The 27,405-nt window shown below is 41.7% G+C and overlaps 1 protein-coding gene across 7 annotated transcripts in view; it reads right to left on the bottom strand.

The window, feature by feature from the left end:
• The window catches only part of Bach2 (BTB domain and CNC homolog 2), a 355,873-nt gene that overhangs the window by 23,152 nt on the left and 305,316 nt on the right, over positions 1-27,405 (bottom strand). For all 7 annotated transcript variants that reach the window (XM_074078063.1, XM_074078083.1, XM_074078073.1 and 4 more), the window contains one exon: positions 1,307-2,899. In XM_074078063.1, the coding sequence (XP_073934164.1) occupies positions 1,307-2,899 (1,593 nt within the window). The remainder of the gene's footprint in view (positions 1-1,306; positions 2,900-27,405) is intronic.

The raw sequence follows: 27,405 nt of genomic DNA, 5'->3' as shown, positions 1-27,405 counted from the left end.
GTAGTTGGCCTGAACTAAACCCTCATGTGCTTTTTGCTTACCAATCTTGTGGAGGCCAAATAAACCACACATGACTCTGCAAAGCCACCTTACTGCCATGTGGCATTTCTGCTGTCTGGTTGGGTTACCATCCTTGCCTCACAGAGGCTGATATCTAGGGAGTACAGAAGAGTACTGAGCACACTGGCCTAAAAAGAGCCATGTTTCTTTTTTCTTTTTTTTTTTTTTTCAGTACTGGGGATCAAACCCAGTGCCTTGCACATGCTAGGCAAGTGCCTTATCACTGAGTTCCATCCTAAGCCCACACTTCCTTTCTTCCCGTGGTTTTTGGACAAAGGAGATGTTATCACTGGGCTTGCTCACTCTTGCTTCTGAGGCTCCAGCTGGTTTGTTAATCAGCAAGACAGTGCAGCCAGTGCCAGGTCAAGACATGGACTTCCTCCAGTCTTTGCACTGAGCACTCATTACTGGAGAATGGAGACCTCTAGGACTCTTATTCTCCTTTACTCACAGTTATGAGAGTCTTGCTCATTACATGGCTGGTATTGGCCTGCTCCTTCTCCTAGAAATGGTGAGACATGGATGGAACCTATGGATCTTTTTATCTTTAAAGCACTTTGATTTCAGGCTGGAAAAACTGCTATTCCACAAAACATCTTCTTTTTGTGGGAGCTTAGGAAACAAGCCATTTTTACTGTGTGTGATTGGGCACTTACGCAGGGACCTGGTGACCAGAATGGATGGTGAGCATTCCATTACCTGCATCATAATAGACACAGGGAGACCCTGGGGTCTTCTGTTGACAAGGACAACTTACCAAGGTGCTAGGAAAGCACCTGTTTTGTGTTGATCCATCTAGTTTCGATCAATCAATTTTGAAAGAGAGTTCACATTTTCTTTCACATTAAATGGGTGAACAGCAAGAATGTGGGTATTAATCCTTCATCCTTTCAAAGCAGATGGAAGAGAGAGGAGAAAGGGAGGAAGAAGGGGAAGCTGTGAAGTACCCAAGTGAACTTTCATGCATTAGACTTACCTTTTTCTCTAAGCTGCTTGCCTCTGGTCACTGAGCATTGAAATCTACATCAACTATTAAGTGTCTTCTAAGACAGAAGTGGCTAATTTAGAATCACTGTGTAGCATTTTGCCTCCATGGACTGTGGGGGAGGCAGTCCTTTTACTGTCACCTTTAATCCTAGCAAGCAAGATCAACATGGGAATAGTAGTAGGGGATGGGGACAGAGAAAAATCCAGATAAATGACTGAAAGGGTAGGTCACATGCTTGAACTTATGTGGGTTCCCTACCTCCTGGCCCCTGTCCTGCACAGGACACGACTCACTGTCTGCTTCCGAGAAAGATCCAGATTCGTCGCTGGAGTTGGTTCCATAAGACTGCTCACATTTAATTTGGGGTCGAACTTGGTTATATATTCCATCTCCCATCAGGCCTGGTTCCTGATGCTCTGTGGCAAGGAATCTGGCTCCCTGGGAACAGGGTGAGGAGGAGAACTCACAGAGAGGAAGGCTGCAGGGAGAACCCCCGCTCCCATCCTCTGCATAGGAGTAGGAGGAACAGGAGCTGGACGTCCTGGTCCTGGTCTCCAGGGGGGGCGAGCGAGGGCAGACTTTGATTGGCACTGGGCAGCTGGTGTTGGGCCGCATCCTGCCTGGCAAGTGGTCAGCCATCAACCCGCTGTGGGAGTAGGCCTGTGAGCTGGGGAGGGACTGGCCAGCTCCCGCCCATAGGCCTTTTGGCACCGGTTCAGAGATGTCTTTGTCCAAACTGCTCACCCCAGAATATGAATGCACTGAAGTGCCCACTTGGTCACAAGCACTTGAGGAGAAGATCACACTCTTCCGGTCCAGCTCTCCCTCCTGCTTACAGAGAGCCTCCAGCCCAGGCCCCCTGAGGGGCGACCCCATGGTGAAGTTGGATGTGTCCTTCTGGCCCACATGGGGCTGTCCATAATTCCCTGTGAAAGGGGTGTAGTCAGTTTTAAGGTCACCCTGAGTGATCCCCTTGTCAAAAGGGCATGCTGGACTCCTGGCAAAGTGCTGCTGAGATGTACTGGGCAGGCCAGACAACTCCACCCCTTTTGTTACACTGAACAGAGACCTTAGACAGGAAGGTGAGGCCACGCTCCTGGATCTATCCGGGCAGGTGGCTCCCGCTGGGGTGCTGGGGGTGGGGGCAGGGCTGGGCTGCTTGCGGTCCATCTCGACATCCCCCACTCTGTCCTTGATGTCAGGCTCATCTCCGGACAGGCAGAGTGTGATGCTCTCTTCCTCATTTTCCTCACTGGGTGGCTCACTTTTAATCTGCCCCATGGCAATCCCTGGCTTGAGGCTGTTGCCAGGGTTATCTTCACTGAATGTGCTTGCAAAACCTGAGGTACTGTGGGATGATGCATTGTAGACATTCTTGGTACATGCAAGCTGGTACTTCTTGTATCTGGGGTACTGTGTCAACGCATCCTTTTCTGAGTTTTCCTTGGTGTTCGTGGGCACGTCAGACTCAGGTAGCAAGGTTTCTTCCTTCTCTGCTACTGGGATGGCAGTGGCTTCAAAGCTGATGGGGTCTGGAAGCATCTGGTCTGTGGGGCAAGCTATCTTGGCGGTCTCTGAATCCATCGTCTCCTCCTCTTCTTCCTCCTCCTCTCCTGCAGAGTTCTCATGGTCCTCGTGCGGGCGCTGGCACGCAGTGTCCTTCCGACACACAAACAGGCCATCCTCACTGTTCAGGAGCTGGGTCTGCAGGAAGCTGAAGCAGGAGTCCTCCAGGTTATGCATGCGCAGAAACTCAGCACAGCGGATGACCTCGCGGATGTTTTCTCTGCTGAGTAACAGCTTGGCAGTGTAGGCGAACTGCAAGAGCGGCCCAAAGCCCCTGGCCGTGACCTGCAAAACAAACAGGGAAACTGCCAACATTACCATCAGCATTGCTATTGTCCCGAATCCCTCAGTTGAAGCAAGATAACCAGACAGTGCTAGTGTCCCAGAATAAAGACTGCAAAGGAGCAGTTAATCTCCCACTGGGTTAGCGACGATCCTATTCCAATAATTAGTGCCTGTCTCGTGTGCCACCGCTCTACTTCATCACCGCACAAGCAGAACTGAAAACCACCAGGGTCAAGTGGCTAAACAAGATGACAACGGGTTCAGTGTTTACACTATTGAAATATCCTGGCAAAAATGCACCAAACAATGGGAAGCCTATTAATTTCCCTCCCAATCGGTCCTGTGGAGATCCTTTCATACGAGGAGGAGTGCTGTGACACTTCTTACAGCTCGCTGGAGTCAAAGAAAGCATTATCATTTTCTTGTCGGCCACAACACTGGTAGTGTGGCCCTATTTAGAACTCAGTGTCTGTGGGGTTTCAAAAACGGTTTTTCCTCATTTACAATGTTAATGGAAACATTAAAAACAACACCTGTTTTGCTTATCCATCATGGGTCTTTCAATCATGTCATACCTGAATATGTCATGATAGCAGACATGATCATAATCAAAGGCAACGTTCTCAACAAGAAATCAAGTCCTGGCTCACAAAGATTAGGGTTACAGAGCTAGCAAACTGGCTGTCATTTGAATGGTTGAGGGTGCTGAGTAGCATAGGACACGGGTGATTCATTTCTTCCCTAATTATTAGCAGCGGCTCTGTCATGCAGCTGTCTTCTTTCCTACTAAATCTTCAGGGGCTAAGCCTACTGTCATTTGCTGCTTATCCATTATATCTTACACAGATTGAAAATGTGCTACTTATGCACAGCTTGCAAACACACGTGCACACACACAATGACTTAGACAATTAAAAATTTGTTGCCTGAGTTCATTTTGATCTGATGGAAATGGATTAAACTTCCTGGTGTTCAGGGTAGGTTGCTTACCATGTATATAAAACTACACATCCTCTACATTCTTTTTGTCAGTGCTGGGGCTTGAATTCCTCCCACTTGCTAGGAAAGCACTCTATATCTTGAACCATGCCCCCAATCCTTTTGCTTTTAGTTTGTTTTTTTCCAGATAGGATCTCATGCTTTTGCCAGGCCAGTTGACTGTAATCTTCCTATGTCTGCCTCTGGTGTTGGGATTACAGGCATGAGCCACCATCCTCTAGGTTCTTGCAAGCACCGCTGATCCCACAGGAAGGGGAGGCAGGTATACAAATCATGTGCATAGATAGAATAAATGAAAACAGTAATCATAGGGACCTTGTGGAAGCTACAGTGGTGGTGACCCAAAATTTCTGCTGGGGAAATGAGTGCAGAGGAAGATAACATGGTAAGCTTTGTAGGTGACTTCTGCATGCATTGAACTTACTGCAGCACACAGAGTAAAGTTCTTTTAAGGACCTGAATCTATTGTTCAAGACTCAGCTCAGACATCACCTTCTCTGGGAGCCCTTCCATTTCTATTAGACAGAATGAGTGGTAGCATGCTCTCAGTACCTGTAGCCAGAGGAAAGAAACAACCTGCATTTTCCAGGGAGCACTGGCTTGTATCATTGAATTCTTTCAAGCAAGGCAGATTATTTAGACATATAACTGAACAGGATTTTAAATGTTAATATTTTTGAAGTGCTTAAATAAAGCTCCAAATTAAAAAGAATTTTCTGTCAGATAAAAAGGCCAGAGGTATTTGGTTAAAAAACAAAACAATTGCATCTGGGTGCTAGTGGCTCATGCCTGTAATCCTGGCTACTTAGGAGTATTGTGGCTCTAAGGCAAAAAGATTTGTGAGATCATCTCAGTGGATAAAAGTTGGGTTGATAGTGCGTGCCTGTCATCCCAGTGATGGTGGGAAGTGTAAATAGGAGGATCACTGCCTGGGCAAAAAGTGAGACCTAGCTCCAAAATAACCAGAGTAAAAAGGGCTGCAGGGATAGCTCAAGCAGTAGAGTACCTGCCTAATAAGCAAAAGCCTGAGTTCAAACACCAGTACCACTAAAACAAAAACAAACAAAAAACCCAAAAGAAAACAAATAAAAATCCATGTCTGCAAGACCCCCCCATTAGAATTCTACACAGTCCATCATTGCTTTCTCTCTTTAATTTTACTTAATTGTATCTGTTTCTACCATAGAAGCAAGCACCTTCAGATTGGGGTGGCTTCATTTCTCTTTGTAACCCTGCATCTAATCTAACCCAGGGTCTCTAACACAGTCAGTATCTGGTGGAAGCCTGTATGTTACTAATATGTCACGAATCTCACAGTGCCTCTAACTACAACCATCATGTACAGAAGGTGACCACACAGTCTGGTGGGTGATTGCTCTCTTAAGTTTCTTCTAAGCAAAGCATTATATACACCAACTAACCAAACCAATCAAAGACAGGTTAAGAGTCCTTATTTGTCCCATCCTATAGTGCCACTATTAAAAAGCAGCACATCTGATTTACACTTCTGTGTCCTTCTAAACTAACACGGCAATAGATTCAGCAAATGCAGTACTTACTATATCCGCTTTATGTATGTTTCTCCCAGGAACCTTTAAAAGGATGTGATAAAGCAAGAAAGTGTGTATACATGGGTATTAAAGGAGATAAGAGGCCACATGACCTATTTTTTCACTGCAACATGGCTCTACTATAAAGAGTGAAACTGCAGAATCAAGGTTACTTATCTCCATAAGTAAGCATCTCCATGACACTCCTAGGCAATTTGCCAGTTGCTGAGTGAGTGGATAAACACCTTGGGCTTTGTCAAATGTACTCACTATATGGGAAACTGATCTCAATGCTATTTATAATGTTCCTCCAGTCCTTTTCACATGCCCATTCTGATCACCATTTCTTGTTTATTTTGATGTTATTGGTCTCAGTAAGCCTTACCACTATCCCCTACTATGTATGGCTTCTTTTAAAGAAAATTAATAAAGAAACCAGGGACAACCATGGGGATCTTTGGAAATCAGGCACTCTACCACTTGAGCCACACCTCCAGCCCCCATGGGGATCTTTGGATCAAGAAGCATTACTGGGAGTCACCACTGGCCACATAATTACAAGGAACAGGAGAAACCTTCTCTATGCAGGGAAGAGCTGTGGTTTAATATGTGGGTCAGACTGAGGATTCCACAGAGCCAAGTCTCGACAGTGCAAATCAATGACTCCTCAAATCACTGACCCCTGGACTTAGGAGATGTACTGAGTTTGAAATGATCATCACATAGGTATAAAAAGGTCAGGGATAACAAATTGGTTTGGAATGAGACAAGGATAAAGGAAATCCTAGCTAAAGCAAGTAGGCAAAATACATAAATAGGAGGCAAGAAAGGTAGAAATTATTCCTGTCCAAAGCTGACATGATCTTACATATAAAGAACCCAGAAGATTCCACCAAAAAACTGTCAGAACTAATAAACAAATTCAGCTAAGTTGCAGGATACAAAATCAACATAAAATATCAGCAGCTTTTCTATGTACTAACAGTGAATTATCTGAAAAAAATTAAGAAAACAATCCCATTCACAATAATAACAAAAAAAAAGAAAGAAAAAAGAAAAAGGAAAAGAACTAGAAAAAATGAACCGAAATAACAAAACCCCTGAGAGGCAGGAAGGTGAAGGAATTTATCCAAAGTTATGGAGAATCATAGGGAGAAAGCTGGGATCCCAATCCCAGGGCATTGCTTCTTCCTCATGTACTAAGACTGTGAGGGACGGACAAGTGTAAAACTCAGCCCTGTGCTCAAGAGTCCTACAGGTTAGCTCTGTAAAAGAGGTACAAACATGAAAAGTTAATTATTGAATAACAGTGTAAGTCAATCACAAACGGCTATCACGAGATCATGCAACTAGGTGTCAACTGAGAATTCCAGACAAGTTCAGGACAGGAGGTCTGCAGGTCCTGTGAACACTAGGACCAGGAGGCCCAGAATGCACTTCGTTCCCTGTATGTCTGTTGTGGCTCAGGGTTGTTTTCATACATTGGCTACCTTCTGAACTGCCAATGGGGTCCTTCCCAGACATCCATCTCTGGTATACTTCAGGCAGTAGTAATTGTTCAAAATATACAAAAAACAGAAAGCAAGTGCCTGTCACAGCTCTGGCCAGTCTTATATCTAAGTGCCTCCATGGTAAGAAGCCTGCCCTGCTCATTTTTAGGAACCATAAGCCCACTCGTACTCAGAAGACAATGATCCAGGTACCAATGTGAGGCTGTACATTCATGAAATTGTGACCATGTCTGCATTGTTATTTACTTTTTGTTCTTAACAAGTAAGGCTCTGATAGTGAGGAAAAAAATAAGACAGGGTGGGAGGTGGAGAATCACACATAAAACTAATGACCCATAAAATGGTATTAAAAAGGTAATGATCCTAAAGTGGAATGAAGTGGCTAGAAATAGCAAGCCAGTTCCATTCCACTGATGTTAATGGAGCTGCATCCTACTACTCTAAGGACAGGAGTCATATCTAGGTGGATACGTCAGGAGTGACCTAAAGGTATGACAAATAAATGTAAAATACTACATTAGGGACAACCTGGGATAACTGTCTTGCTTTTTGAATGAATTAGTTTGGACGGATCATTTTAAAGAATATTTTTTCATTGTACTTAAGTACATTGCTACTGGTCCCCAAATGTACAATGCACATTGTGCTACAGATGAGACTGGATCACACGTAGAGGGCAGAATGGAGTGTACCATGTGGGGCTGAGACTGGGCAGAGGTCAGGAACTTGCAGCCCTCTTGCTCTTTGCCCTCGGAGGTGTGGACCTCAGCTAGCAGTTGGCACACATGTGGCAATGACATTGACTTGCTCTGTAAGCTCTGAAAGAAATAAGGCTAGCAACCAAACTTCTGTGCTGTGATGTGAGTCAATATACTGAAAATCTGACCCATTGAAACACTGACCCTTAACTCTTTATTCCTTTGGGTTCTGATGCATCATCTCTGTGCAGGTAATGAAAGGAAGATGGACTGATGCAAACTGGCAGAGCCCAGCTTTGGGTGCTGTTTGCAGAATGGGGAGCTCACTCTCTCATGAGGTGCCTGTCTTGCTGCTGGGCAGAGCTTATGATAAGAAACTTGTCAGCTTCATTAATGGACTATGAGAGGGATTAGGCAGTTGGCCTTTAGGCATATATAAGAATAGGGTTTGAGAGTTTTTATGAGACTTGGAACATCATTCTCTACTTGCAGTCTATATGCATGGCTGCAGTGTTGGGCTAATGTGTGAAGGCTGAGCAGAACTGGGGGAGCTGGTGACTGCTCCCTAGGAGAGGGAGGCATGCTTCTTAAGGCATGCAATCCGTGGCCATGTCTGTATTGCTATTCACTTTTTGTTCTTAACAAGTAAGGCTCTGATAGTGGGGAAAACCATGTGCACTTTCCCAAAGAAGCTGTATCTCTTACACCCTTCAGGAATTGGGAATACAAATATAACAAAGCCATGCTCATGGGCTCCTTGAAACTCTAAGTCTGGGCTAGGATGTAGCTTAGTGGTAGAGCACTTGCCTGGCATGTGCGAGGCCCTGGGTTCAATAATGGCACCAAAAAAGAAAAGACAAAAAAACAAAAACTCTAAGGCTACTGACTATCCTTCTGGCACATGTTTGCACAGCAATGTGCTTGCTGAAAAAAGAAAATAATGCTAGTGACAACTCACTTTTCTTCCTATGCTGCACTGCACTGCATTCCACTCTGCAGGATTATTTAGTGACAAAACATCACTTGTAATCTTCATTTTCTATACTTAATACTCATCACATTTTCTCCTCTATGCAGCACGGTTAGTAGCATACCATTTTAGGATGTATTTGTTAGATTAATTAGCTTTGCTATCTAAGATGTATCTGTTAGATTGATTAACCTTACTATTTTAACAAAGCTTTGGTCATTTTAGTATTAGTATTAGATAAAGACAAAGTCAATCTTGTTTTCCATCTCTAAAGTAACAGTGTAAAAACCAAATCAACATTCAAGTAGATTTATATGCAGATTTTACATATAATTGTTTTTTGCTTAAGAGAATTACTATGCTAGTAGACATGGCTAAAAATATAAATTTTTTTTTTCCTGTGCATGCCTGAATTTGGGTCTGTGGCTGAAACTTGTGACTCTATGTGCTCATATAGTTACTTACTATCCATTTGTTCATTTTCCCACTGTACTGGACACTCACTATCTACTATGTGAAATATGGGGGAATCAGCTTTCTTGAATTCTGTCTACCAGCTATGTAACTTGGGTTACTTACTTAACCTTTATCTACTCAGTTTCTCCAACTGTAAAACATGGGAACTGACACAGCCTGCCTTGCAGTAAAGCTTTTGGAATAGGATTTGGCATTGAGTTACAAAAAATATTGTTGCTGTTGTTGCAAATATGAATAAAATACAGTTCTTTGGCATTCTCAGGGGATAGGTTCCAGGACCCCCCGTGGATACCAAAATGCATGGATGTACAGTCCTTTATATAAAATGAGGGAGTATTTGCATCTAACCTATACACATCCTCTTGTACACTTTCAATCATCTCTGGATTATTTATAATAGCAAATACAATGTAAATGAGATGTCAATAGTTGTTATACTGTATTGTTTAGGGAATAATAGTAAGAAAAGTCTATACATGTTTAGTGCAGACTCAATGTTTTTCTGAATGTTTTCCATCCACAGATGATTGAATCTTTGGGTGCAAAACTCAAAGATATGAAGGGCCGACCATTATCTTTTTCTCTAAGGAGCTAACAGGTTAACCAGAAGATGTTTACTCGAGCTAAATGTTCACAACGTCATCTGAGTATGTCCCAGAGATATTGCAGGGTGTTGGGGAGGACAGAGCTGAGGCAGTAACTGCTGAGTCCATTAGTATAAGGCTGCCTAGAAGAGGTGTTGAAGGTTGAAGTTCACTGGGACAAGTAACGTAATGGCATAGCTCACTCCCTCATCTCTTTCAGGTCTTTCTTCAAATTCCACTCGATTTTTCCTCAGTGCTGGGCCTCCTGCATGTTAGTTCACTCTACCACTAAGCTACAAACCCAGTCTCCTCTCTTCCCTTTTTTGCCATTGAACTGTGTACTTACAAGTGGTTAAGAAGATAAATTTTACTTATTTATTTACTTTTACATTTTTGGTGGTACTGGAGTTTGAACTTATGCTTTGCACTTGCTAACAAGTAGATTGCTACTTGAGCCACCTCTTTAGCCACCTCTTTTATTTTTTTGAGATGGTGGGTTCTTATAACGTTGTCCAGGCTGGCCTCACACTCTTGGATTCAAGTGATCCTCCTGGCTCACCTTCTGAGTAGGTGAAACTAAAGATAAATGCCACTGAGTCTGGCATAAACTTTTTAATTAAAAAAAAACTTTAACAAAAAATTTAGAAACTGTTCAGATCAAAACCAATCTCTGTCTCACTTCCATAACACTACTTACTAAAGTATACAAAACAGGAAAATCTATTGTTTCTAATCAACTTCTAACTTTGACCTCCTATCATTTAATTTTAGTTTGATGTTATAAACTCTGCAAAGCAGGTGCTCTACTGCTTGAGCCAGATCTCCAGTGCATTTTTTTCTGGTTATTTTGGAGATGTGGTCTTGAGAACTATTTGCCTGGCCTGGCACCATGATCCTCCCAATCTCAGACTCCCAAGTAGTTAGGATTATAGGCATGAGTCAGCTTGGTGATTTTATAAACTCTGTGGTGATGATTATTTTCTACTGTCTCTCAGTCACACCCCTCTCTTCTTGATTGTCCTCGGTAATGCTGAGGCTGGGCGTTTATAAACTTAATTTTCTAGGCTCTTTTGCTAGCTGGCGTATTATTGGAGTCTTCCAATAAGGGGTACTGGTGAGAGATCTTGAGGTGTGAGGAATCAAGAAGCCATGGTTCCTTCTGTTTCTTCTCTTTTTTTTCCTTTCCTGGTGGTATGTTCTGGAAGTAGCTGTATCTTCAACTCACTGTTGGAGTGTCTGAGAGTAGCTATCTCCCCACAGGTGTGCCCCTGAGGCATCAGCCCTCCACGATGCTCACAGGTCCCTTTTATCCCTTCCACCCTAGATGGGATAGCCGTTTCCTGCAGTCATCATCACTGGTTAATGCTCCTTTCCTTTTTCGTTCGTCCAGCCTCCCAACACCTGTGCGACCCATTCCCTGTTTTATAGACAAGAGCGCCAAAGCCCAAAAGGAATTTACCCAAAATCACATGGCCTAAGTCAAGTCTTCTGACTGCAGAGTTCAACTTTCACGCTCCTTTCCTACCTGTTGCTATTTCTCTGCGGTGAACCAGAAAAGAAGTGCTATTTAATGTGGAAACACATTATTGTAAGTTTTCTTATAGTCTCTAAAATATCCAGTTTTATACAGCTCTATTCATAAGAGTCTGGCCAACTGGATATGGTACTTCTTTGCATATGAAGAAGGGTGAATGTTATACTTGGTTCTTTCATTATTTGCATGATTTAGATTCCAGTGCTTAGATTTCTCCCAAAGAATGAAGACAAACTGCTAGTACCCTCTCTTGCTCAGGGAAACTGTAAATCCTAGGAAGCCCTTTTATCACAGGGAGACCCAATAAATTGGCAGGCTCAGCTCAGCATCAGTCCTTAGGTTCTGGAAGATGTTAAAGAACAAATGCCTTTCTGGTAGGGAGCCACACAGCACCAAAGATTTGTTCCAGATTAGAAAGGTAGCCCGATAAAGTAGATTTTTACAGGGGACATCGTGTGTCTCCATGTATGTCAGCTGGCCCAGAATTATCACAGGGCTATCTAACAGCTGAAATTGCCCTTTTATATTTCTTTGGTTGTCTCAGTGTTGGTAAGAACAGAGAGGGAAGCAAATATACATTGTTGTCTTTCCTGAGACACCTTCATTTCAGGTGGTTTTACCCCCTCACCTTATGTCCTTCATATATGGCATTTATTGTTTTCTCTTTCAGGTATAGGTGGTTATATTTACCAGGCAAGTGGCAGGCAAAAGTCAGACATGATGTAAGTACATTCATATTTACTCTAACAGCATACAATGAAAATAGAAAAATCTTCCTTTGGAAAGATATATAATGAAGTTCACAGAATAATTTTTATAAATCCAATTTCAGTATAAGTGTAGATCCTAAAATAGACATAAAATAGTAGTAACTTTTTAAATTTTCAGTGTGAAATGAAAGTTAACATCTTCCCACTCAGTACTAATGAAGTAGTAAAACCTGCGTCAAGGTTTACAGTTTCATTTGAAAAACCGCCTCCAAATGAAAACTATTTTTAAAAAGAATTAGAAAAAAATCACCTAATTTCCATTTTAAATGACCCTTTCTCTATTCAGGAAGCCAATGATTTTCCTAGATCAGAATTTTCTTGAGTCAAAGTCTGGTTTCACCCCCTCAGCCCTTCTAATCATTTCAAACCAACTATCAACTGCTTAATCTTCAACCAGAAAACAGAAAAAACAATTTTGAAGACTTCCCCTTGTTAGAGCCTTCATGTAAGCCAAAATTCCCATCTCAGAAACTTAACCAGTTATGAGTCTTCTGTACTCATGCTGTTGTCCCCTAAGCCATTTTGAGTTTGGCTAAGTGCTCAACAGATACCTGGACTGAGTAAATGCTCCAGTCATCCATGTAGAGGACAGACGATCATCCCCCACCCCTTATCCAATTTCCTAGAAATGCTGACTGTGGTTTATTTCACTGTTACTTATTACTTCTGATTAATATCTCTCAAACTGCTTTTCCAGGACATGCTAGTGATAAATCATGCTTTTATCTTAACCTTGCAAAATCAAATGTTTGACCCAAGAGTGCATACTTGTCTAGATATTCAGAAATTGTTCTTCTTACAGAAATTGTTCTTCAGTCTTTTAAAGATCTATTTTCTTTCCCTATGTTTTAAAAACTATGATTTGTTTTCTGATTTCTGGTTTTCAGATACTTTCTTGGGCTTTACAATTCCTCAACGATTTTTGCCATAACAAGTTATATCATAATTGTGTCTGGTTTCTTTTCTTTCCTCCCTCCCTCCCCTCCCCTTCTTTCCCTCCCTCCCTTCTTCCTCCCTCCTTCCTCCCTCCCTCCCTTCCTTCCTTCCTTCTCTCCTTCCCTTCTTCCCTCCCTCCCTCTCTTCCTTCCTTCTTTCTTTTTTTTAAATTTCCTTTATTCATATGTGCATGCAATGATTGGGTCATTTCTCCCCCTATTCTCCCCACCCCCTTTCTCTTCCCCCTACCCCCTTGCTTCCAAGCAGAAACTGTTTCGCCCTTATCTCTAATTTTGTTGAAGAGAGAGTATAAACAATAATACCTTCCTTCTTTCTTGAACTCAAGGCCTATACCTCGAGCCACTCCACCAACCCTATTTTGCAATGGGGTTTTTTGAGATAGGGTCTGTGAACTATTTGCCTGGGCTGGCTTGGAGACAAGATCCTTCTGATCTCTGCCTCCTGAGTAGCTAGGATTACAGGCATGAGCCACTGGTGTTGGCAGAGGTTTCTTTCTTTAGTTTGGGGGCTTCATCTAGATTGGGAGTTCACAGGCTTTCTTATTGTTTACCTACCCAGGGTTTCTATTCCTTTCTCCAAATTTTTCTTACTTTTCAGTCCAGTGGTCACTCTCCTTGATATACAGTGGAGAAGTTAACTCTGGGCTCTTTGCTGTCCTTGATATATATATATACACAGTCAGGCTGTAGGAGCAGCTGTTGCTTTCCTCATCTTCTTCCTCCAAAAAACACCATTAAATCCATTTTCCTTGTTCATGACCCTCTTTGAAAATTCTCACTTATTTTGGGCTTAAGTTCCTGGACTCTTTTTTTTGTGGTTCCATGTACCTTCTCCTAACTCATGTTTTTATACCATTTTAAATACAAACCTCAACTAAGCATAGAAATGTTGGCACAATTTGTTGAAAAAAAGGTCCTCATCTGAACTTTGTTGTGGGCATTCCTAACCCCCTCATCATCTTTCCCTATACATGCATAATTTCTACCTCTCTCTTCTTTTCAAAAGTAGAAGACACTTTCAAAACAGCTGGAACTCAAACCATAAAATTCCTGGAAAAAAATGTAGGGGAAAATCTTGAGGATATTGGGTTTGGTAATTATTTCTTGGACAAGACACCAAAACCACAGAACGAAAGCAAAAATAGACAAATAGGACTGCAACAAACTTGAAAACTTTTTTCCGTCAAAGGATACAAAAAAGTGAAAAGGCAAATTAAGGAATGGGAGAAAATATTTGTAAATTTTGTATCTGAGAATGAATTAGTCACGCCATAAAAGAATTCGTACAGCTCAACAACACAAAAATCATATTCTGATTTAAAAATGGGTGGAGAATGCAACTACACTTATCTCCAAAGATATACAAAAAGACGGTGACTCACACCTGGAATGCTGGCTACTCAGGAGACAGACATCAGGAGGATCGTGGTTCAAGGCCAGCCCAGACAAAAAGTCCTTGAGACCCCATATCAACCAAAGGCTGGGTGTGGTTGCAATGCCTGCCATCCCAGCTACATAGCTACACATCCCAGCTACAAAGCACAAATAAGAAGGTGGTCTAGGCCAGCCCAAGCAAAAAGCAAGACCCCATTCTCAAAAATAAGCAACACAAAAAGGGCTGGTGGAGTGACTCAGGTGGTAGAGTGTGCCTGCCTAGCAATCATAAGGTCCTGTTCTCTAAAGTGATACTATCTTTGTCTTCTAAGGATCCTCTCATGTATATTCAACATTCCTTTCAGTACTGACAGAGAGACAGAGATAGATAGAGAGAGAGAGAGAACAAATACATGAAAATAGTTCAACATCACTACTATTGAAAAATCAAAATCTCAAAATCACAATGAATTATCATGTACCACCCATTAGGATAGCCACTATCAAAACCAAAACAAAACAAGAGTTGCCAAAGATATGGGGAAATTGAATCCTTGTGCACCATGGATGGGGATGTAAAATGGTACAAATGCTATGGAAAAACTGACTGAAAGTTCCTCAAAAAAGAAAACCAATAGGACTACCATATGATCCAGCAATTCATCTGCACATACATTTAAGCTAATCAAAAGCATTAAAGAGAGATTTGCACACCCGTGTTCACTGCAGCACTATTCATAATAGGCAAGAGCTGACAGATAAAAAAACAAACAAATGTGGTAGATATATACAATGGAATTATTCAGCTTTATGAAGGAAGAAAACCCTTCCACGTGCTACAACACGAATGAGCCTTGTGGGCATTAGGCTAAGTGAAATAAGCCAGTTGCAAAAGACAAATATTGCAGATGAGGTATTTAAAAGAAGTCAACTGGATAGAAACGGAAAATAGAATGTTTATCAGAAGTTGAATGGAGGGAAAAAAGAACTGCTTAATAGATATAAAGTTTCAAATTTTCAAGCTGAAAATGTTTTAAAGATTTATTTTACAACAATGTGAATATACTTAACATTACTGAACTGCATACTTGAAAATGGTAAAGATGTTAAATTTTTTTTGCTGTTGTTTTTATGAGACAGAGTCTTTCTAGACAGCCCACGCTGGCCTTGAATTCACAATTCACCTGCCTTAGCCTCCTGAGTGCTGGGATTACAGTTGTGCACTACCCCTCAATTTATGTCAAGATGGTAAATTTTATGTTATGTACTTTTTAAACCATAATGAAGAAGGCGTGAATTTAAGACTGGAAAATCTCTTCTTTGACTATCATGTTCTCTAAGGTGATACTATCTTTGCCTTCTAAGGATCCTCTCATGCGTACTCAACATTCCTTTCAATTAGACTAGACTAGGACCCAAACAGCAATCTATCCTTACATTCTCTAGTCTCTGGAAGGTGAAATTGCCAGTATGACAAATCAATGACCACTCAAATATTCTATTGATTGGAGAGAATTATGGAAGCTATTCATATAGGTGAAGTTCTTGGTCATGCCTCTCCTTTGTCCTAATTTTGTAAACGGGAACAAGACCATGGACCCTATCATTATCCTGACTATATGATCCAGAAATGAGCTTTTTTTTTTTTTAAACCAATTTTGCTCTTCACCTGCCAATCTCCTCCCAGTGATCTTCAGGGAGACCTGGCCTCACATTTCTGGACTTCTCATAGACCTTCTGATGCACAGTATGCTCTGCTTTTCTTCCTGGTGGTTACATTTTTTTTTATTTGAACACAGAATTTCTCCCCATAGTCATATCTCAATGTGATGTCATTTTGCTCAGGTGATTTAGACTGTCTAAGAAATTCTTTTCTACCCCCCTCAGTACTTGGGCTTGAACTCAGGGCCTCACGTTTGGTAGGCAGGTGCTCTACCACTTGAGCCACCCTTCCGCCCCCAAATTCTATTTATTACACTGGCAATAATCTCTAACTGGAATTTTTAAAGTTACTCCTGCTTTACCCATGGATAAGAGGATGGAGTCTGTAATTATTGTATCTGCCTTTTCTTTTTCCTTGGCTTATCAGATGATTCACCAAATCCTTCACACTTTCATCTCAATGTCAAACCTGCCAGCTTCTGCCATAATTGGTGTCATGAGTTTAGCAGGATGTTCCACTTGCTTACTCCCACCACTTCTGGTGTAAAGCATGTGGCTTGTGCACCAGAGGTTCTCTATAACTGTTAGATGAACTGAAGTGACGACTAGCCCTGGCTCTACCTGCTGGGGCAAGCAGTTTGAATCCCTCTTTCACATGACAATCCATCACATATTTGAATACATATGTCGTGCCTGGTTAGGGAATTTTTTGTTCTTCAAGAACTGAAGTCAGATTTTCCGTGTGAAATCAAAACTAAAGAACTGACAGTTTGCATGTCTTTTATGGAAAATGTTATTTTCCTCTTGACCTCTGGAAGCAAGAGGGTTCACATGCTACTAATCCTCCAAATAGCCACCAGGACCCAGTGCCACCAAGGGAGGATTGTCACTGTTTAAGTGGGGAGGGGGTTGGGGAGAGGCAATCCTGCTCTGTTAACCTGAGAAATTTATCTGAGGCCATTTCTCCCTTTTATTTGCAAAATAAATAAATGCTGAAGAAATGTAGATGATATGCTTAAAAGGTTTTTGAGAGACAGACAAAAATTCTGAAACAAGGTGCATCATCTCAAGCAAAGCCTTTTTCTTTGCTACTGAAAAGAAGTAGGTGTTAAGGGAGCTTACAGAAGGAACAAAGCTATGGAGTTTATCTTATCAGTGGGGCTCATGCAGCAGCAATAAGAGTACTTTGCACTTCTCTTCTACATTCTTTACTTTCCTGCATCCAGGTCCTTTTCTGACCACCATATAAAATAGCTGAGACATGCTACCTGGGTTTTCCAAGGCTGTATAGTAAGTCAGGGTAAAATCATACATGGAAACCAGACTTTTTGTCAGAGACCGTACACTTCTGATTTCTCCTCCTTTCTCATGTTCCTACAATGGGCTCTGCCAATACAGAACTGTTAATGCTGATGCAATGCAGGCACCATCTGTGCTCTGTGAGGATTTAAACAGCGGCCATTAACACAAAACCCCCACATGTGACTTGGACCATGGCTGTCCTGGAGCTACAGAACAAGTAGACACATTGTATAGCTCCATAGCTCTTAGGGCTGCAGAAATTGTTATGACATGATACTCACATCCCTGGATTGGGGCACACAGTCAGACTGCCACTCAGCTACCAGATCCCCCATATGAGCACCAATCTTTTCTGTATGTGATTCCTGTCTGTCAAGGGAGGGATTGAAGAGGGAGTTGATGCCATCTGTCAGCATGACCACAGTTACCACTTTTGCTTAGATCTGCTGGGTTCTTGCCTTGTAGTCCTCCCATAGCCTTCTCTGGAACCCCAGGGCTCTAGGCTTGCAAATGACAAGCCTTTACTGGGAAGTGCTCTGAGTCTAGGATTTCAGGTTGCTGGGGCATGAAGGCAGAGTCCTATTTTTGTCAAGAGTGTCATCTCTGGCAGCAGCAGAGCTGCTGGTGCAGGGGAGGCAGAAGTTTCCAACAATGACTATGGTTAGTTATGCCCAGTTTCTGTGGGGCTGAAATGCACTTTTCACACTAACTTGGGGATGTTGAGAAGGGGAAATAAGTCACAGGTGCATCCAGAATGTACCTTGGAGACTGTTCTGGGGCCATGTATTTTGAATGTACTTGGAACTATTACGCAAGACCTCTTTACTCATAGCTCCTAACTGGGAAAATACCTTTTCTACTATAAATAAGGATATCCAAACATCCTGAAAATGAACCTTTGCTTTTGACAAATACCAAATCTCAAGAACACCAGGTGTTCTCACTTTGGGTAAATCAAACTATTTCTGAGCATAACTTTAATGATGCAGGTTAAGATGTCTACAATACCCAGGGTTATTTTAGTATTTTGATGGAATTTTAGTCACTGAAGTTGAAAACCAGAACCCTAAGAGACCGTAATGAGAAACAAGGCTTCCAGTGTCCTTGCACTATTATAGGAGGAAATGTCTGGTTTTGGATCCACAGGGCTTATTCACAGTTGCTTAACAGCAGCCTACCAGTGTGGTGTAGCTTTGAAAACCTTGTGTAAGCTAGCAGGGGCCTGGACTTCATCATCATTTCTTTCTTTAACAAGAGTGGCCAGGACCAGGGCTTAAGAATTTCTAGGTAGAATCACGATTGAGGTAGAAATGTACAGACTCAAAGCAAAAGGGAAGACAAATACTGTTTTTATCTCCCACTTTTCTGCCCATGAATCCTCTTTTAATTCCATCTCTCCTCTCTTCCGCATCTCTGTGACCTCTAGAGAGTCAGTCTCTGAGTTAATATTCCTGGCATGGGTTATGTTTCAGCCAGTGGCTTGCTGCTTCAGAGAGCAAACTTAGCGCTCTTGGCTGACTTTCCAGCAAACTGAATCCCTTTCAGTCTCGTCTCTAGTTGTCCTCTAGAATAACACTCCCAGACTTCAAGCATTTCCCTTGACTTCAAGCATTTGCTCCAGCTGTATCTACTGCTGGGATGCATTCTTGACTTTGTTTCCCCAATTGTACATATATTACCTACAAAAGGTTGTATCTATGAAAGTTGTGGAGGACAGGGATAGGGTGCCCATACAGGGGGTCAAGGGAAACTCTTGCAAAGAAGGTGGGAATTAAACTGAAACTTCCCCTCTCTGGACAACAGTCAGATCATCAATCTTGGCATTTAATCATGAGTATTTGAATGTTTGCATTGTTATCTGCATATTTCACTTTTTTTTGTGGTACTAGGGTTTGAACACAGGGCCTTGTGCTTGCTAGGCAGTGCTCTACCACTTAAGTCACAGCCACAACTGCCATTATGTTTGTCCTGATAAGGAATTCTTCAAAGCCTAGTACCGAGTCTTACAGTTCTCCTGTGTCTTCTGTGAGAATTCTAATACAATTTGCTTAAATACCTGCATTGTGAAGATGAGTTTGTTATTTTTTAGAAGGCATTATTATACATTAATAAAGGGGTACATTTTCATGTCAACCAGATGATACAGTATTTAAGAAAGGTGAAATGATGGGAAATGATCAGATCATAAAGAAGTACTAAGACTATGAGTATTTTTGTGCACAGATGTGGTATCTTGTATAAATGTTACTAAATAATCAATGCAAAAATATAACTTGAACATTTACTGCTTTGGGTGCTGAGTGAACTTGAAAGAAGCAAAAAAAAAAAAATATATATATATAGCTTTACCCTGGAGGAACTTACAGTGTATGAATGGCACATAAAACAGAAAGAATAACTGAGTGGTAGCCTATACATTGTTGTGATTCCTGCTGCAACAGAAGAAAGAGGGGTCAGTGTGCATTGTCTAATGCACTAATCTTGAGTGGGAGCAGGCTGGGGGATGGAAGAGAACAAAGCCAGTGTTAAGTCAGTCTTTGCCTTACAAATATTGTCATCTTGACCTTGGCAAATATGAAAAGCAATCCATGGCTTTCTAGGAAAAGATCTTCCATATGCATCCAGAATCAAGACTTCTCTACCTGGGAAAACCAGTTCCCTCTACCCAACTAGATGAAATGTCAAACAGGCATTCTTAAAAGGGAACAACTGGGTAGAAAGAGAGATGATTCCTTAGCATGAAGATGATAGTGCATGGGCAGCCACAGGGTAAAACAGATGGGTATCAGGAAAGGACACACCTATGATCCCTGTCATTGCTGCAGGATGAGGGAAAAAGCCTGCAAGCTTGTGTGATAATGAAGGCCTGGAGAGAGAACTGGTGAATTAACTCGTTCTTCGTTAGCCAGCTAACGTAGAGCCAGAGAACTCTGGATCTGGGCAGGCCATTTTAGGTTGGTTTGAAAAAAGTAAAAGCAATTTTTTCTACATTCAGGTAGGAAAGATAACATAATAAACAGGGAAGACAAAGCAGAAAGTTAAATAGGGAAAAAAGAATACAAGACAAGCAGGTAGAATTACGAAATGTCTAAACAACAAACAGAAGAAAGAAGGGGGGCAGGGTCAGAGTTCAGAGGATACTGAGTGCCAAGGAGGCCAGGTGAAGTGTTGGTCTCCCTCGTGAGGAGTAAGGGCATTGTCTTCTCTCCCCAGGGAGCACTTTGCACTGTGCCACTCCAAGTCTTGTGTGCTCCAGGTAGCTCCAGGGCCAGACTACAAAGACCATTCTATATTCTGACTCTTGTTGGGGAGAGAGTGTGGTTTGCTCCTCACCACACAGACCAGACATCAGAACACTTCATCTGACACATGGAAGGAATAGAATGTCAAAGGGGTTTATTATTATACCTGACCAGCTAATTAGGCAATTAACAGTATTATGTGATCCAACACATTCTGCATGCTTCTGTCTATCTCCAGGGAGGCATGTTATAAAAAATGCAATATCAAGTATGTTGTATTGCAATTGTTTTTCTTTTTCTGGAAAGCATCTCATTTCTCAGAAAGGATGCTAGGCACGTTTCTTTTCTGCACCAGCATGGCCCTTTCTCACTTAGTCAAGCTGGACTGCAAACAATGAGGAAAAGAATTTGTTTCTGTTCCCCCATGGATCTTACAACAAGCACTGCTGTGCTGGTTGCTTCTTTGTTCAGAGGCTCAGGCCCCCGCCTGCGTGGTGCACAATTCTAGGAAGAAGGTCTTGCTGAAGGACAGAAAAGACCAGAAGAGGGAGCACAAGAACACAAGATACTTATATATCTGGGTCTCCAGTAAAGTCAGAGAATGAGGCAAAAAGAAGCAAATTGCTTCAAAAAATATATGTGGAATTTGAATGCTGTACTTTTTAGGGTGACAGAGGGGAAATTTTGAACCTGTTTGTTTGTCACACAGAATACATTTTTAGCTGATTAAACTGAATGCAGACCTAAAGGCCATCTTGTTATTAGTGTGTCCTAGACGATAACTTTATGAGCTGCAAGACTCATCTGCAATTAATAACAGTTTATAGCTAGTCACCTTCTCCCAGTCATATCAGTTCACCTTCACCACAGGGTACAGTGATATGGGAGCAAATGCCTCAAGATGGGCAAGCATGCAGTCTCACACAAAGACTGGTACATCTAAATTACACCACAGGACTTAACTGGATTAGGTTTATAGGTTGAGGACTCCATGTCACCCAGAACAAGGCAATGGGACCAGCATTCTTCCCCTAAGAAGGAATTCACAATATGGGATGTTGCTGATGGCCACTTTTGTAATGTAGAGTATGAACCACTTTATTCCTTTAATAAATGCACACTGACCACCTTCTTTGGTTCCACAGAGTCTTAGGTACTGGGGGTAGGGGAAGGGTAAAACAACAAATAAAGAAAGGGTACCTGGTCAGTGAGGTTCTGGGCTGATGGGACAGAGAAAAGTCAATAAGACAGGATGATACGAGCTATAACAGGGGATGTCAAGCTGCTGTCAGAAGGGCATCTAACTCTGAGAACGTGACATATAAGCTGATGCTTGAGAGAGGACTAGCCAGGCTTTGGGTGGGAACTGGCACAGCAGGTAGAAAGAAATGTGCAAAGACACAGGAGAGAATATAGCACAGGGGTACAACAGTTGGGGTGGAGGAACAGATGACACTGGAGAGGTGAGCAGAGGGAGAGACGAGATGGGGAAGGCCATTCTAGCTCACACATTCTGAATACACTGACTGGTAATGGGAGGCACTACTGTGGCAAGCTGGAGGGCATTAGGGAGATCACACTTGGTTGCATTTGGAGAAAAGTCTGGACAAGGGCTAGGCAGTCATGGAAGTCTATGCAAGAGCCACTGTGGCCAGAGCACAAGCAACAGTGGTGGGAAGAGAGATGCAGATGGATTAGAGAGGCCTTAAGGAGAAAGGACTGGCAGTGTGGGACAGCACAGGCTAATTCAAGATCCAGAATGGTTAGCACAGTGTCACCTGTTAATAACCAAATCCACAACCAGGATGCCCACTGGTGGAAGGGACGTTCCAGCTGGAAGCTTTTTGGGATGCTTTACCATGTGTTTGTCACAATAGGAATTGTATGAAGGTTCACAGACATAACCAAGGCAGTCTAGATTTCATAGTCATAAATTATTGCAAGGAGAGGGCTCACAATCCTGTAGCCTTGGAGCATTCTTGAAGGGGACACCACAGATGCCAGCTGGTTGTTTTTTATTTTAGCTATTGCTTGATGTAGAATATTTATTTTCCCCAATGTTAGAGCTCAAACCTAGGGCTTTGTGCATTTTGGGCAAGCACTATACCACTGAGCCACATCACCAGCCCTGTGATGCAGGATTTTTAAAAACAGCAAACTTGCCCAGCAAATCATGGGGTCTGGCAATGAGAAAGAGGTAAATGTTCCTATAGGGTTTGAGGGGTCTTTTTAATTTTTTTTCAAATAAGGATGAATGGAAGATAGATGAACTAGTAAAATGTGAGCTGATGTCGTCAGAGTCTTAGGTCTTCAGTACCTCAAAATTGAGGCTACAGACAAAGGCAGGTCCTTGTGAAAATTGTGATCTGTGATCTTCCAATCTCTGCCTCCCAAGTAGCTTGGGATTACAGGTGTGAGCCACCTCATCCAGCTTGTTTTTAATTGTTTCTTGTGTAAAACTAAGTTTCTAATAGTGGATTCATAGTGCCTTCCGTATTTTACAGGGAAACCTTCAGCTAGAGGGGGAGATACTCCTCAAGTCTCCAGATACACAGTTGGCAGGTTTGTGACTCAGGACTTCATTTTCCCACCTGTTAAGAACACACACTTTCATCTTTAGTGACTATTACTCTTGTCATCACTGATACAAGGGGTTTGGAACATGGGGCTGACATCCAGGCTCCCTGCTTAGGAGCTGACATTTCAGCAAGTTAATTAACCTCCCTTGCCTCAATTTCCTCACTTGGCATGTAGAGATAATAGTAGGAGCAATCCCACAGCATCAATGAGTTAAACATTAAAGTGCGTGGAGTGGAGCAGTGCCCAGCACACAGTGAATGATTAATAAAGGTTATTTTTTAATCATTATCATCATCACTGTGTTAGACACAGGGGATACACAAAAGACAAAATATAGCCCCTTTTCTTAGTGCTGGGTCAGATGAATTTTAAGACTAAGGTTTTATGATTCCCAATATATCACGGGAGAAAAACTCCCTTCACGTCCTCACTTCTCATGTGTCATGCTGTGCTTGCAAGATCTTTAACATTTCTCCTTGCTGCCAATTAGAGGGCGCTGAGTCAAAGTTGATACATAAAAATTACTGTCCTATTATCACTTGCTGGCCTCCCTAATAAATCTTCACTAAACATATGCATCTTTTTAGTGGAACTGCATATAACCCAAACTAGAGGTACATAGCTCCAGTTTGTTTACAGAAGTACCTTAAGAAATCTCAGTGCATGCCAGGTGCTGTGGCTCAGCCTGTAATCCTTGCTACTCTGGAGGTGGGAGGATCATGGCTCGAGGCCAGCCTGGGCAAAAAGTTTGCAAGACTCCATTCTCAATCTAGAAAAGTTGGGCACGGTAGTGCATGCCTGTCAGTCCAGCACACAGCAGGTGTAAATAGGAGGATGGTGGTCCAAGCTGACCTGGACATAAATGCAAGACCCTACATGAAAAATATATAAAGCAAAAAAGGGCTGTCAGCATGGCTTAAGTGGTAGAGCACCTGCCTAGCAAGGGAGGCCCTGAGTTCAATCCCTAGTACTGCCAAAAAAAAAAGGTTAGTACATAATTACATATTCATAAATACAAATGCTATGAGTTTCTTGGATTAAAAATCATTTTCAAAAGGTAGACATCAATATTCATGGGAAGTTCTTTTTGATTTTTGGAGACAGGATCTAGCTGTGGTGCCCAGGTTGGCCTCGAATTCCTGGACTCAAGTGATCCTCATACCTTGGCCTCCTGAGTAGCTGGGAGCGCAGGTGCACGCCACTGTGCCCAGTAAGTTCTACAAAGTCCAAGAAGTTAGTTTTAAGAGCAGGCCTTCAAATAGCTCTACTCCACTTGAAATCTGAAGTGTGGAAGTGGAGTGGATGTGTGTTTTAGTGAAAGAGTCAGTAATAGAACATAGAGGACACTCACAGCCATAGCAAGCCAGAATGGATTTATAAAGTGAATTTTAAATCAGACTCCAAATTGGATTGTGAATCCCACTAGTTTGGAGCTCCATGGCCATATTTTCGAGGAGAGGTAGATCTTAGGTCAAGAGCTAAGCAAAGATTTAGATGCAAATTTTCCAAAGAATTTGAAAAGGCATCAACAAACTGCTAACAGAGTACAGAAACAAAAATGAATACTGTATTTCTACTTGCTAGCAACTACCTTGGTATTAAAATTCACGATTAAGTTCTGTCCTAGTGACTGAAATCCTTTCACCTTATCACTCCCTTTAATAACAACTTCATCTTCTTCCTCTGTCTTTTTCCCTTCTCTTTCTTCCGATCAAACACTTCTGCAAAACAGTGTTCTCATTAAAAATAAAAAATCCACACAACTCTCAGCCTGGTTCCTCTGATATTAAAATCTTTGTGACTTTGCTCAAATTATTTTCATATTTACTTGGCATACAGTAGGTGCACATTAAATCGTTTTCTTCCTTCTTTCTCTGATTGGCCCCTGTTTGGAAGTGCACTCCTTCTTTTAGTCTTTGGTTTACAAGCCACCTGCTAAACAGCTGGCTCCAAGAGCCCCCTTCTTAGTCTACATCATTTATTGGGAAGCTTAGCCCAAAGTCTCATTCAACAAAATGAAGTGCTTTTGTTCTCATTTCAGATCTAGTGACAGAGGGAAATATCAGCTTTTAGAGGTCCTAAAGAAAACTTTGACAAGGTATGTTAAATGTTTTTCTTCATTGTTTTTTCATAATATATCTATGTGTTACAGGAGAAAAACAAGATCAATTCAACTGATTAAACACCATTTTAGTCACACACACACACACACGTATTCACAATAGCCCAGTTACAACCCTGAATCTAATTTAGAACCACAAGAGCTCAGAAATTAAGAGTTAATCCTTAAACCCCATCCTTAATTCATGTTGTCATGCCTGAGTATCACTCCTCATATAGCAAGCAAGATCACCCACTGTTCTGAGGCCACTAGAAGGAGTGAAATCAGCTATAACATCATAGTGTCACAATGGCAGAAAATAGGCTGAGACTGGAGAATGAGCGTGGGTGCGCTCTGTATACGAGTGCGCGAAGCGGGGTGGGAAAGAAAGGAAGACAAAAGTAAGAGAAAGCAGGGCCCTTAGCTGCAGGCGAGCTCCTGCTTGCCTTCTATCCTCTTCCTGCCTCCTCACTCCTCCTTGGAGGATGCTGGCTGCTGCTTTTACTACAGTGGGCCAGGCTATAACTGTTCTAAACTCCCAAACAAACCTGAAAGAATATATGAACCAGCTGATAAAATGATCACAGCTGGTGAGTGCTATGGTCTTACCCTTTTTTTTTTTTTTTTTTTGTGAAACTGTGCCTGTGGGCAGGAAAAGCAGTTTCCCTTCTACTCAAGTGGCCCTTGTAGGAGTGGTCTGATTGATGCTCTTCCAACATTATAGATCCCATATTTGCTAAAATGAAACAATCATTCTTTATTTCTTCATCATGAATCACTGCTCTGATTTTTAACCTAACCCAGGAGGAAATCATGTTTAGCTCTGTTTGAACATGGAATTAATAAAATTTCTGTTATTGAAGAAGTAAACCGTGGCACTATCTTGGGGCAATGGCGCATTTAGGGAAGGGATCATCCTGCCTTCCAGTGCTACTCAGTTGGTTCTGGAGCAAGTAAAAAATCACATAGAAAATAGCACAAGGCAAACTGTTAACTTGCCTGAGATTTTTGCCTCCCTTTTTTCCTACGTCACCAGAAAGGGGTCTGGTGCCCATGTAGAAATCCATTTTTCTTCAAGTCTTCCTCATTATGACACTAGGTCCTGCCAGTAAGCAATCCTCTCCATTTGTCATTTGTCTGTAAACTTTTAATGTTATTATTTTTCATTTTTACAGTTTGGAAAATTTCATCATGCAACAAGATATTACTGCATAAATGCTCTCTGCTAACATGTAAAATGAACTTCCCCCTTATGCCATTTAAAGATTACCTCTCACAGAGAAGAATGAATGAAACGGCAAAGTGAGAGGCCTTGGAATTTCTCAGAAAAAATATATGTGTGTGTATGTGTGTGTGTGTGTGTCCCCGTTATTGTGACTTTACAAATTTATGAAAAAATACCCATGTGAACCTAAAACATTGTAGAAGGCCAGCTATTATCTCAGCTCTAAATTCCACAATGATATTTGTATCACAAATGTACTGTGCTGACGGAAAATTCTGAGCTACCTGAATTTGCTGGCTTAGATTCATAACTGCCCATCTCAGGTTATTGATGTTAGTTTCCATTCAGTGATTGAACTGGATAAAAAAAAACCCTCTTATTCTTAACTTGTGAAAGTTTTTGGGTTTGCAATGTATTTCCTTCTGGAGAAACGTCCTCTTGAAAGGGAAGGTACTCAAAACACTGTGAGAATCACTGGAGAAGAATAGAAATTCATTTTAAAGCAGTGTACCATGTACAAATGCTGTCTTACAAATAGGATTATTTAATTTAAACCTTAGATCTGTCAAGCTCTATAACTTCAAATGGAGCCTGTCGCTTCTTGAGTTCATTATGTATCGAGATTATATTACAATTTATGTTAGGTTAAGTCACAGCTGAAATACAAGGCAGTTAAAAAAAATTACACAGCAGTGTCAGTAAATAGAGCAAAGTCACTGCAGTGTTTGGAGAGGCAAAAAGTCATCTTGCTAAATGAGGATCCAAGCTGTCCTGTACCAAGACTGTTACTAATAAATAAAAGGCCTCTGGGAAAAGTGCTGAGCGTACGCAGGATCTATTTTCAGCTTGCATCAGCAGCTGCTGCCCCTGGGATCACATCTTTACGCATACTCTACACCATATGTAATCACTCTGGAGCTGCAACCAGTAAGATAATGAAAGAGCATGGCATAAATCTATACTTGAGTGGA

Source organism: Castor canadensis, chromosome 1, assembly GCF_047511655.1.
Source record: "Castor canadensis chromosome 1, mCasCan1.hap1v2, whole genome shotgun sequence".
In the NCBI taxonomy this organism is placed as follows: domain Eukaryota; kingdom Metazoa; phylum Chordata; class Mammalia; order Rodentia; family Castoridae; genus Castor; species Castor canadensis.
Note: the sequence above shows the minus strand (reverse complement) of the source record. Positions and strands in the feature narration are given on the sequence as shown.